The sequence below is a fragment of the Somniosus microcephalus genome, chromosome 9 (genome assembly GCF_052327205.1).
Source record: "Somniosus microcephalus isolate GS21.2 chromosome 9, FLI_Smic_1.0, whole genome shotgun sequence".
Lineage (NCBI taxonomy): Eukaryota > Metazoa > Chordata > Chondrichthyes > Squaliformes > Somniosidae > Somniosus > Somniosus microcephalus.
The window spans coordinates 251185954-251198412 of record NC_140995.1 but is presented as its reverse complement, the minus strand read 5'-3'; the positions used below and the strand labels follow the sequence as shown (position 1 = coordinate 251198412).

Below are 12459 nucleotides of genomic sequence, written 5' to 3'. Positions count from 1 at the left end.
GGTCCACATTGGTACCAACGACATAGGTAAAAAGAGGGATGAGGTCCTGCAGCAAGAATTTAGGGAGCTAGGTGGAAGATTAAAGAGCAGGACCTCAAAGGTTGTAATCTCTGGATTACTCCCGGTGCCACGTGCTAGTGAGTATAGGAATAGGAAGATAGAACAGATGAATGCGTGGCTAAAGGGATGGTGCAGGAGGGAGGGCTTTAGTTTCCTGGATCACTGGGTCTGCTTCTGGGAAAGGTGGGACTTGTACAAGTCGGACGGTTTACACCTGAACCAGAGGGGGACCAATATCCTTGCGGGGTGGTTTGCTAGCACTGCTGGGGGGAGTTTAAACTAACTTGGCAGGGGGATGGGATACAGAGTGGAACTATAGTAGGGGGTGATTTACAGCCAAATACGGAGGAAAAAACAAGTCAGCTGGGAAGGCAGAGCAAATATGTGAAGGCAAAAGGGAATATGGCAAGGCTGGAAGGCATTTATTTTAATGCAAGGAGTCTTGCAAATAAGGTGGATGAACTGAAGTTGTTGTTGAACACATGGGAGTACGATATTGTTGCTATCACGGAGACATGGTTGAGGGAGGGTCAGGACTGGCAGCTCAATATTCCGGGGTATAGAATCTTCAGGCGAGACAGAGGGGGGTGTAAAAGGGGAGGGGGTGTTGCAATATTAATTAAGGAGTCAATTACTGCTGTAAGGAGGGATGATATATTAGCGGGTTCCTCTAATGAGGCCATATGGGTAGAACTTAAAAACAAAAAGGGGGCAAGCACTTTGCTGGGAGTGTACTATAGGCCCCCAAACAGTCAGGGGGAGATAGAGGAACAGATATGTAGGCAAATCTCAGAGAAGTGCGAAAATAATAGGGTAATAATAGTGGGGGATTTCAACTTCCCCAATATTAATTGGGATAGTCAGAGTGTGAAAGGCTTAGAGGGTGCAGAATTCTTAAAGTGCATCCAGGAGAGCTTTTTGAGCCAACATGCAGAAAGTCCTACAAGAGAGGGGGCGGTGTACTGGACCTAATTCTAGGGAATGTAGCCGGGCAAGTTGTGGAAGTGTCAGTAGGAGAGCATTTTGGCGACAGTGACCATAATTCGGTGAGATTTAAGGTGGTCATGGAAAAAGACAAAGACGGCCCGGAAATAAGGGTTCTAAATTGGGGGAAGGCCGATTTTAATATGATAAGGCAGGATCTGGCCAAAGTGGACTGGGAGCAGCTACTTATAGGAAAATCCACATCAAAGCAGTGGGAGACTTACAGAAGGGAAAGAGAGAGAGTACAACGCCAACATGTTCCTGTAACGGTCAAGGGTGGGACCAACAAGCAAAGGGAACCTTGGATGACAAGGGATATACAAAAATGCATTAGGAAAAAAAGGTGGGCTTTTGGCAGTTGCAAAAGACTAAAGACGGAGGAAGCCCTAGAGGAGTATAAAAAGTGCAGGGGCATACTTAAAAAAGAAATTAGGAGGGCGAGGAGGGGCCATGAAATAACACTGGCGAGCAAAATAAAGGAAAATCCTAAGATGTTTTATAAGTATATTAAGGGCAAGAGGATAACCAGGGAAAGGGTAGGGCCCATTAGGGACCAAAGTGGCAATCTGTGTGTAGAGCCAGATGATGTAGGCGGGGTTTTAAATGAATTTTTTGCATCTGTGTTCACTATGGAGAAAGACGATGCAGACATAGAAATCGGGCAAGGGGACTGTGACATACTTGAACATATTAGCATCGAGAGGGAGGAGGTACTAGCGGTTTTAGCAGGCCAAAAAGTGGATAAATCCCCAGGCCCGGACGAGATGTATCCCAGGCTGTTGTGTGAGGCAAAGGAGGAGCTTGCAGGGGCTCTGACACAAATTTTCAGAACCTCTCTGGCCACAGGGGATGTACCAGAGGACTGGAGAACAGCTAACGTAGTACCATTATTCAAGAAGGGTAGCAGGGATAAACCAGGGAATTACAGGCCGGTGAGCCTAACATCTGTGGTAGGGAAATTATTGGAAAAAATTCTGAGGGACAAAATTAGTCTCCACTTGGAGAGGCAAGGATTAATCGGGGATAGTCAGTATGGCTTTGTCAAGGGTAAATCATGTCTGACCAATCTGATTGAATTTTTCGAGGGGGTGACTAGGTGTGTGGATGAGGGAAATGCTGTGGATGTGGTTTACATGGATTTCAGTAAAGCTTTTGGCAAAGTCCCGCATAGGAGACTGGTCAAGAAGGTAAGAGCCCATGGGATCCAGGGTGCCTTGGCGCGTTGGATCCTAAACTGGCTGAGTGGCAGGAGGCAGAGGGTGATGGTCGAAGGTTGCTTTTGTGACTGGAAGCCTGTGTCCAGTGGGGTACCTCAGGGATCGGTGCTGGGTCCCTTGCTGTTTGTGATCTACATAAATGATTTGGATGAGAATGTAAAAGGTATGATCAGTAAGTTCGCAGATGACACGAAAATTGGTGGGGTGGTAAATTGCGAGGAGGAAAGCCTCAGGCTACAGGACGATATAAACGGGTTGGTCAGATGGGCGGAAAAGTGGCAAATGGAATTTAACCCTGAAAAGTGCGAGGTGATGCATTTTGGACGGACAAATAAGGCAAGGGAATACACAATGAGTGGTAGGACCCTAGGAAGTACAGAGGGTCAGAGGGACCTTGGTGTCCATGTACATAGATCCCTGAAGGCAGCGGAACAGGTAGATAAGGTGGTTAAAAAGGCATATGGGATACTTGCCTTCATTAGCCGAGGCATAGAATATAAGAGCAGGGAGGTTATGATGGAGCTGTACAAAACGCTGGTGAGGCCACAGCTGGAGTACTGTGTGCAGTTCTGGTCGCCTCACTATAGGAAGGATGTGATTGCTTTGGAGAGGGTGCAGAGAAGATTCACCAGGATGTTACCTGGGATGGAGCGCCTCAGCTATGAAGAAAGACTAAACAGGCTGGGGTTGTTTTCCTTGGAGCAAAGAAGGCTGAGGGGGGACCTGATTGAGGTGTACAAAATGATGAGGGGCATAGATAGGGTAGATAAAGAGGAACTTTTCCCCTTAGTAGGGGGGTCAATGACAAGGGGGCATAGGTTCAAGGTAAGGGGCAGGAGGTTTAGAGGGGATTTGAGGAGGAACTTTTTCACCCAGAGGGTGGTTGGAATCTGGAACTCACTGCCTGAAAGGGTGGTAGAGGCAGGAACCCTCACAACATTCAAGAAGCATTTGGATGAGCACTTGAAATGCCATTGCATACAAGGCTATGGACCAAATGCTGGAAAATTGGATTAGAATAGACAGGGCTTGATGGACGGCGCAGACACGATGGGCCGAAGGGCCTCTTTCTGTGCTGTATAACTCTATGACTCTAAAAGACAGGAAAGAGAAAAGCAAAAGTGGAAGGCAGAGAAATCAAGGGTGTAAATCAAACAGGGCCACAGTAAATAATAATCTAAAACGGACAAGAGTGTTAAAAAATCAAGCCTGAAGGCTTTGCGTCTTAATGCGAGGAGCATTCGTAATAAGGTGGATGAATTAGCTGCGCAAATAGATGTAAACGGATATGATATAATTGGGATCACGGAGACATGGCTCCAGGGTGACCAAGACTGGGAATTCAACACCCAGGTGTATTCAATATTCAGAAAGGACAGGAAAAAACTACAGAATTTGTTCATCCCTGTTTGGCATAAAAATAAAACAAAAAAGGTGACTCAACCGTGGCTAACAAGGGAAATTAGGGATAGCATAAGATCCAAGGAGAGGACATATAAATTGGCCAGAAAAAGCAGCAAACCTGAGTATTGGGAGCAGTTTAGGATTCAGCAAAGGAGGACAAAGTGATTAATTAAGAGGGGGAGAACAGATTATGAGAGTAAGCTTGCAGGGAACATAAAAACTGACTGTAAAAGCTTTTATAGATATGTGAAGTCAAGCATAGGTCACTTGCAGTCAGAATCAGAGGAATTTATAATGCGGAACAAAGAAATGGCAGACCAATTAAATACATACTTTGGTTCTGTCTTCACAAAGGAGGACACAAATAACGTCCCAGAGATGTCGGGGAACATAGGCTCTGATGAAAGGGAGGAATTGAATGAAATCAGTATTTGTAGGGAAATTGACGGGATTGAAGGCCGATAAATCCCCAGGGCCTGATAATCTACATCCTAGGGTACTTAAGGAAGTGGCCCTAGAAATAGTAGATGCATTGCTGATCATCTTCCAACATTCGATGGAATCTGGAACAGTACCCATGGATTGGAGGGTAGCTAATGTTACCCCACTGTTCAAAAAAGGTGGTAGAGGGAAAATGGGGAATTACAGACCAGTAAGCCTGGCATCGGTAGTGGGGAAAATGCTAGAATCTATTATAAAAGATGTAATAGCAGAGCATTTGGAAAACAGTGACAGGATCGGACAAAGTCAACATGGATTTACAAAAGGTAAATCATGCTTGTCTAATCTACTGGAATTTTTTGAGGATGTAACTGGCAGAATAGATAAGGGAGAACCAGTGGATGTGGTGTATTTGGACTTTCAGAAGGCTTTCGATAAGGTCCCACATAAGAGATTAGCGTGCAAAGCTAAAGCACACGGGATTGGGGGTATGGTACTGTCTTGGACAGAGAACTGGATGGCAGACAGAAAGCAAAGAGTTGGAATAAACGGGTCTTTTTCCGAGTGGCAGGCAGTGACTAGTGGGATACCGCAGGGATCGGTGATCGGTGCTCGGCCCCCAGCTGTTCACAATACATCTATATATATAAATCGGTACATCTGTCTGTCATCACGTCATTCTGTCTGTCATCGCGTGTGCATCTGGCGGGCTATGCGCTCGAAAGTTACAGGGCGTACCTACGCGCGCGTTACCTCCAAAGAAAGCTTACGCTTCTGAGACGGTTTTAAGCGTATTTACGTTTCGGCCGGGCTAAAATCGCGCCCGCGGTATCCCCAAAACCTTCAACATTCCGCTCATTAGCATCTCATTATCCGCTCATTAGCATCTCATTATCCGCTCATTAGCGACAGAGTGACCTCGAGGTCAACCAATCGTACGGCGGCTTGCTGCCGCGTGCGGCCGGGCCCTCCTACGGTCGAGTGACGGGACGATTGACCAATCCTACGCTTTGGTGACCTGACGGTCGACCAATCGGTGCGTGTGTGGGCGGGCCTTATCGTTCTGAACCGAGGTGAGTCGCCACCATCTTGCTTCCATTCTTTTTCCTGCTTTCTGCGTCTTTCTTTTCAAATATACATTTCCACCAAAATAAAATTGAATTTATTAAATTGTTTTTTAAAAAATCACTCATTTGTTAATATTTTCTCTAACCTGAACATTCTTTTTCCTACCTTTCCCCGTTTTTTTCTTAGGCCTCAAAGCCTGCGCCTTTCTTGCCCAGCCAGGCCCGAGCTAGGTGATTGCGCTTCTGCTAAGCTCCTCACGCTCCCCCCCCCCGCCCCCCCCCGTGTCACGTTACCCAGGGCAACGGCGTCAGCCATGAGGGTCAGGGTGCGGGCGCAGCAGGAGCAGGTGAGACGCGGCGTCTCTGTTCCGCGCTCGGGGGGGGGGGCGGGACTCGGCCGCCGGCCGTCTCTCAGAGCCGCAATCGGCCTCGGCCGGGGGGGGGTGGTGGCGGGGCTCGGAGAGCGGGGCTCTCGGCCGGGGGGGGCGGGCTCGGAGAGCGGGGCTCTCGGCCTGGGCCCCCCCCGCCCCCCCCCTACCCGCCCCCCCCCTCCCCCGCCGCCCCCCTTCCCCCCCCGCCTTACCCCCCGCCCCCTCCCCCCTCCCCCCCGCCCCTTCCCCCCCGCACCTTCCCCCCCGCCCTCCCCCCTCCCTTGCCCCCCCGCCCTCCCTTCCCCCCCGCCCTCCCTTCCCCACCCGCTCTCTCTCTTCCCCCCAGTCGCTATCTCTCTTCCCCCCAGTCGCTCTCTCTCTTCCCCCCAGTCGCTCTCTCTCTTCCCCCCAGTCGCTCTCTCTCTTCCCCCCAGTCGCTCTCTCTCTTCCCCCCAGTCGCTCTCTCTCTTCCCCCCCAGTCGCTCTCTCTCTTCCCCCCCAGTCGCGCGCTCTCTCTCTCTCTCTCTTCTCCCCCCCCACCCCCAGTCGCGCTCTCTCTCTCTCTTCCAACAACAACATGCCCTCGAAAAAGCCTCGGCACCGCCGGGCACTTCAGCTAGTCTATACATATAAATTGGTCGATCCGTCATTCTGTCTGTCATCGCGTGTGCGTCTTGCGGGTATGCGCTCGAAAGTTACAGGGCGTACCTACGCGCACGTTACCTCCAAAGAAAGCTTACGCTTCCGAGACGGTTTTAAGCGTATTTACGTTTCGGCCGGGCTAAAATCGCGCCCGCGGTATCCGAAAAACATTAACATTCTGCTCATTAGCATCTCATTATCCGCTCATTAGCGGCAGAGTGACCTCGAGGTCGACCAATCGTACGGCGGCTTGCTGCCGCGTGCGGCCGGGCCAATCGGTGCGTGTGTGGGCGGGCCTTATCGTTCTGAACCGAGGTGAGTCGCCGCCATCTTGATTCCAAACTTTTCCTTTCTTTTTTCCGCTTTCTGCGTCTTTAAAAAAAACGTTGCTTTTAAAACACATATTGTTTTTAAAAAAAATGATTTAGAAACGAATTAACTTACCTAATCTCATTAATTTTCCTACCTTTCCCCGTTTTTCCAGGTAGGCCTCGAAGCCTCGGCTTCTCCTCCGCACCCACGCCCGAGCTAGGTACCTCCCGGCCCCACTCGAAGGCTGCAGGGGCCGGCCTCAGCCCAGCGCCGCTACCTTACTAAAGGGTGCGCGCGCAGCAGGAGCTGAGACGCGGCGTCTCTCTCTGGCTCGGCCGGAGCTTGCTGAGCGTCAACGGTTACCCTGGCAACCGGGCCCGCCGGCCGTGGAATTCTCTACCACACAAGGCAGTAGAGGCCAATTCATTCAATATATTCAAGAAGGAGTTAGATATATTTCTTAAGGCTAAAGGGATCAAAGGATACGGGGAGAAAGCAGGGACAGGGGACAAAATTTGGATGATCAGCTATGATCTCATTAAATGGCGGAGCAGGCTCGAGGGGCCGAATGGCCTACTCCTGCTCCTATCTTCTATGTTTCTATGTTACACCATGAGCCGGAGACAGCAACACTGCAGGACCATTACCAAACCTAGACCACAGCGACATCCAGGCCTGGCCCCCAACCAAACCCATCAGTCCCACTCCCAGTGTCCAATACTGACCCATCAGTCCCACTCGCAGTGTCCAATACTGACCCATCAGTCCCTCTCCCAGTGTCCAATACTGACCTTACATCGCAGGACGTCACTCAACAGTTCCTCATCACAGAATTCAGTCTCATCCTCGATCTCCATTTTCCGCTGATGATTGGGGGAAAAGACGAGTGTCAGATACCCAGAGAAGTGTTAAATCCAACAATGAATCATTGTGCTGAGTGTGCAGCTGCTAATAACCATTCCTCTACCTGACCGATGTTGAGCCAATCTCGCAGCTCCGCCGCATGTGGAACCTCCAAGGAACATTCCGGAAACCATTCTACCCGCTCATAGGCACCAGGCTGTAAAGAGACAGTAACTTTTACAAAGGGGCCCAACACGGTCACTCATTCTCCACAGATCAACTCCACAACCGCCAACCACACCTCCAGGCAACCACTATCACCTTCCCACCCCCACCCCACGAGCAGAGACAGTGATAACTGCAGCTCACTCCCTGACGCCACCGCCTGTAGACAGTGATAACCTCAGCTCACTCACTGACCCCACCGCCTGTAGAGACAGTGAAAGCCGCAGCTCACTCACTGACCTCACCGCCTGTTGAGACAGTGATAACCGCAGCTCACTCACTGACCCGCCTGTAGACAGTGATAACCACAGCTCACTCACTGACCCACCGCCTGTAGAGACAGTGATAACCTCAGCTGACTCACTGACCCCACCGCCTGTAGGGACAGTGATAACCGCAGCTGACTCACTGACCCCACCGCCTGTAGAGACAGTGATAACCGCAGCTCACTCACTGACCCACCGCCTATAGAGACAGTGATAACCTCAGCTCACTCACTGACCCACCGCCTGTAGACAGTGATAACCGCAGGTAACTCACTGACCTACCGCCTATAGACTGATAACCGCAGCTCACTCAATGACCCCACCGCCTGCAGACAGTGATAACCGCAGCTCACTCACTGACCCACCGCCTGCAGACAGTGATAACCGCAGCTCACTCACTGACCTCACCGCCTGTAGAGACAGTGATAACCTCAGCTCACGCACTGACCCCACCGCCTGTAGACAGTGATAACCTCAGCTCACTCACTGACCCCACCACCTGTAGAGACAGTGATAACCGCAGCTCACTCACTGACCCACCGCCTGTAGACAGTGATAACCGCAGCTCACTCACTGACCCCACCGCCTGTAGAGACAGCGATAACCTCAGCTCACTCACTGACACACCGCCTGTAGAGACAGTGATAACCGCAGCTCACTCACTGACCCACCGCCTGTAGACAGTGATAACCGCAGCTCACTCACTGACCTCACCGCCTGTAGAGACAGTGATAACCACAGCTCACTCACTGACCCACCGCATGTAGAGACAGTGATAACCGCAGCTCACTCACTGACCCACCGCCTGTAGAGACAGTGATAACCGCAGCTCATTCACTGACCTCACCGCCTGTAGAGACAGTGATAACCGCAGCTCACTCACTGACCCACCGCCTGTAGACAGTGATAACCGCAGCTCACTCACTGACCCCACCGCCTATACAGACAGTGATAACCGCAGCTCATTCACTGACCCCACCGCCTGTAGAGACAGTGATAACCGCAGCTCACTCACTGACCTCACCGCCTGTAGAGACAGTGATAACCACAGCTCACTCACTGACCCACCGCACACTAGGAACAACCAAAATTGAACAAACCACAAACTACACATACTTGGGCTTAAAAATCAGTTCTACGGGAAACTTCAAACTGGCTGTGAATGAACTGAAAGAGAAAGCAAGAAGGGCTTTCTATGCCATTAAAAAATCAATCCAAATAGAAATCCCAATTAGCATTTGGCTAAAAAATTTCAAATCAGTAATTGAACCAATTGCACTCTATGGCAGTGAGGTATGGGGACCGCTAACACAAGAATTTGCAAAATGGGACAAACACCCAATTGAGATCCTACATGCAGAATTCTGTAAAAGTATCCTCCGGACTCAAAGGAAAACAGTAAACAATGCATGCAGGGCGGAACTAGGCCAATATCCATCAATAATCACTATCCAAAAAAGAGCCACCAAATTTTGGAATCACCTACAAATGAGCAACCCCCAATGCTATCACTACGGCGCCCTGAAATGCCAAGAGCTGACCATAAAGAAGAATACCCTCAGTCAACTAGTCCTGGGACTCAGTGAAGTAACTACTAACACTACTAACAATAACCAGCCCCAGGACAGTGACAGCGTAATACAAAGAATTCGACCCAACACAATCGTCGCTAAGCAAAAGGAAAAATATCTGACATATTGCGCAGAAACAACAAAAACCCAAAGCAAACTCAATTGCTACTTGGCCCTAAACAGACAATACAACAACATAGCTGATTACCTGACCATGGTAAAGGACAGCAAACTGAGAAAAATCCTGACAATGTACAGACTTAGTGAACATAGCCTGGCGATTGAAAAAGGTAGACACAGGCAGACCCGGCTACCAAGAGAGGACAAGATATGCTCTCACTGCAGTCAGGGAATGGTGGAGACAGAGATGCACTTCCTCACAGCTTGTAGAAAATATCAGGGCATCAGGGAGAATTTCTACCCAAAATTTACAAAAATATGCCCGGAATTCAGAAAATTGAATGACGACCAAAAACTCCCATACCTACTAGGGGAAGAGAGAAATTGCATAACACTAGCGGCACACTATGTTACAGCTTGCCATAAACAGAGGGACAACCACTAAATATAAGATAAGAGTATATATAAATTATATGAAAGTATATTTATACACTCAGGGATATATCTGTTTATATACTGTATGGATAGATCTGTATTTTTGTGAACAAACATGAATGTTTTCCGATGCTTTGGCAACATAAGATGTAACTTGTCATGCCAATAAAGCGATTTGAATTGAATTGAATTGAATTGATAACCGCAGCTCACTCACTGACCCCACCGCCTGTAGACAGTGATAACCGCAGCTCACTCACTGACCCCACCGCCTGTAGGCAGTGATAACCGCAGCTCACTCACTGACCCCACCGCCTGTAGAGACAGTGCTAACTGCAGCTCACTCACTGACCCCACCGCCTGTAGAGACAGTGATAACCGCAGCTCACTCACTGACCCACCGCCTGTAGAGACAGTGATAACCGCAGCTCACTCACTGACCCCACCGCCTGTAGAGACAGTGATAACCGCAGCTCACTCACTGACCCCACCGCCTGTAGAGACAGTGATAACCGCAGCTCATTCACTGACCCCACCGCCTGTAGAGACAGTGATAACCGCAGCTCACTCACTGACCCCACCGCCTGTAGAGACAGTGATAACCGCAGCTCACTCACTGACCCCACCGCCTGTAGAGACAGTGATAACCGCAGCTCACTCACTGACCCCACCGCCTGTAGAGACAGTGATAACCGCAGCTCATTCACTGACCCCACCGCCTGTAGAGACAGTGATAACCGCAGCTCACTCACTGACCCCACCGCCTGTAGAGACAGTGATAACCGCAGCTCACTCACTGACCCCACCGCCTGTAGAGACAGTGATAACCGCAGCTCACTCACTGACCCCACCGCCTGTAGAGACAGTGATAACCGCAGCTCACTCACTGACCCCACCGCCTGTAGAGACAGTGATAACCGCAGCTCACTCACTGCCCTCACCGCCTGTAGAGACAGTGATAACCGCAGCTCACTCACTGCCCTCACCGCCTGTAGAGACAGTGATAACCGCAGCTCACTCACTGACCCACCGCCTGTAGACAGTGAGTGCGAGGGTCTCCGGGCTGAATGGGCTGCAGCACTCTGTGATCACAGGCCATGTGCTGCAGTGTGGAGAATGTTTCCCCCCTGTCTCCGGCTCTCACCTCGGTCTCCTCCTGCCAATCCACGTTGAGGTCTCCATCGAAGCCTTTGAGTTTCAGCCCCAAGCCCCGGCGTCCTCTCTGCATGGAGGCCTCCACGATCTCCTTCCGACCCTGTCCGAACTTGCCCAGACCTTCACCTTCACGGTAACCCATCTTGGCCTGGGAGCAGAGGACACAAGGTTAGTCAGAGCCCAGCACTGAGCGCAGCCTGTGTGGGGTAGGGGTATCACACCAAGTCTGCACATACAACAGTCAGACACTGCGGCCATACCACATCGGGTAAAAGCACCCAATGCTGCTAATGACTCCCGCCCAGTCTGCCCCGAGTTCACTAATCCCAGCCAGGACAGCAAGACAACGTGGGATACATCACCGGACCACTGACACGGAGACCGGGCCTCGAGAGACGGAGAAAAGCAGCGGCAGCAGCGAGAGGATAAAGAGCGGCCCGAGAGCGGACCTGAATTAAAGCAGCAGTGAGAGGATAAAGAGCGGCCCGAGAGCGGACCTGTATTAAAGCAGCGACAGTGGCGAGAGGATAAAGAGCGGCCCGAGAGCGGACCTGAATTAAAGCAGCAGTGAGAGGATAAAGAGCGGCCCGAGAGCGGACCTGTATTAAAGCAGCGACAGTGGCGAGAGGATAAAGAGCGGCCCGAGAGCGGACCTGAATTAAAGCAGCGGCGAGAGGATAAAGAGCGGCCCGAGAGCGGACCTGAATTAAAGCAGCGGCGAGAGGATAAAGAGCGGCCCGAGAGCGGAGCTGAATTAAAGCAGCGACAGCGGCGAGAGGATAAAGAGCGGCCCGAGAGCGGACCTGAATTAAAGCAGCGGCGAGAGGATAAAGAGCGGCCCGAGAGCGGACCTGAATTAAAACAGCAGTGAGAGGATAAAGAGCGGCCCGAGAGCGGACCTGAATTAAAGCAGCGACAGCGGCGAGAGGATAAAGAGCGGCCCGAGAGCGGACCTGAATTAAAGCAGCGGCGAGAGGATAAAGAGCGGCCCGAGAGCGGACCTGAATTAAAGCAGCGGCGAGAGGATAAAGAGCGGCCCGAGAGCGGACCTGAATTAAAGCAGCGACGAGAGGATAAAGAGCGGCCCGAGAGCGGACCTGTATTAAAGCAGCGACAGCAGCGAGAGGATAAAGAGCGGCCCGAGAGCGGACCTGAATTAAAACAGCAGTGAGAGGATAAAGAGCGGCCCGAGAGCGGACCTGTATTAAAGCAGCGACAGCAGCGAGAGGATAAAGAGCGGCCCGAGAGCGGACCTGAATTAAAGCAGCGGCAGCGGCGAGAGGATAAAGAGCGGCCCGAGAGCGGACCTGTATTAAAGCAGCGACAGCAGCGAGAGGATAAAGAGC

At 50.9% G+C, this 12459-nt stretch overlaps 1 protein-coding gene across 1 annotated transcript in view; it reads right to left on the bottom strand.

Moving 5' to 3' along the window:
• The window catches only part of cmtr1 (cap methyltransferase 1), a 155269-nt gene that overhangs the window by 105074 nt on the left and 37736 nt on the right, over positions 1-12459 (bottom strand). The window contains 3 exon segments of the mRNA XM_085998153.1: positions 7290-7361; positions 7466-7558; positions 11103-11261. Of these exon segments, the coding sequence (XP_085854279.1) occupies positions 7290-7361; positions 7466-7558; positions 11103-11261 (324 nt within the window).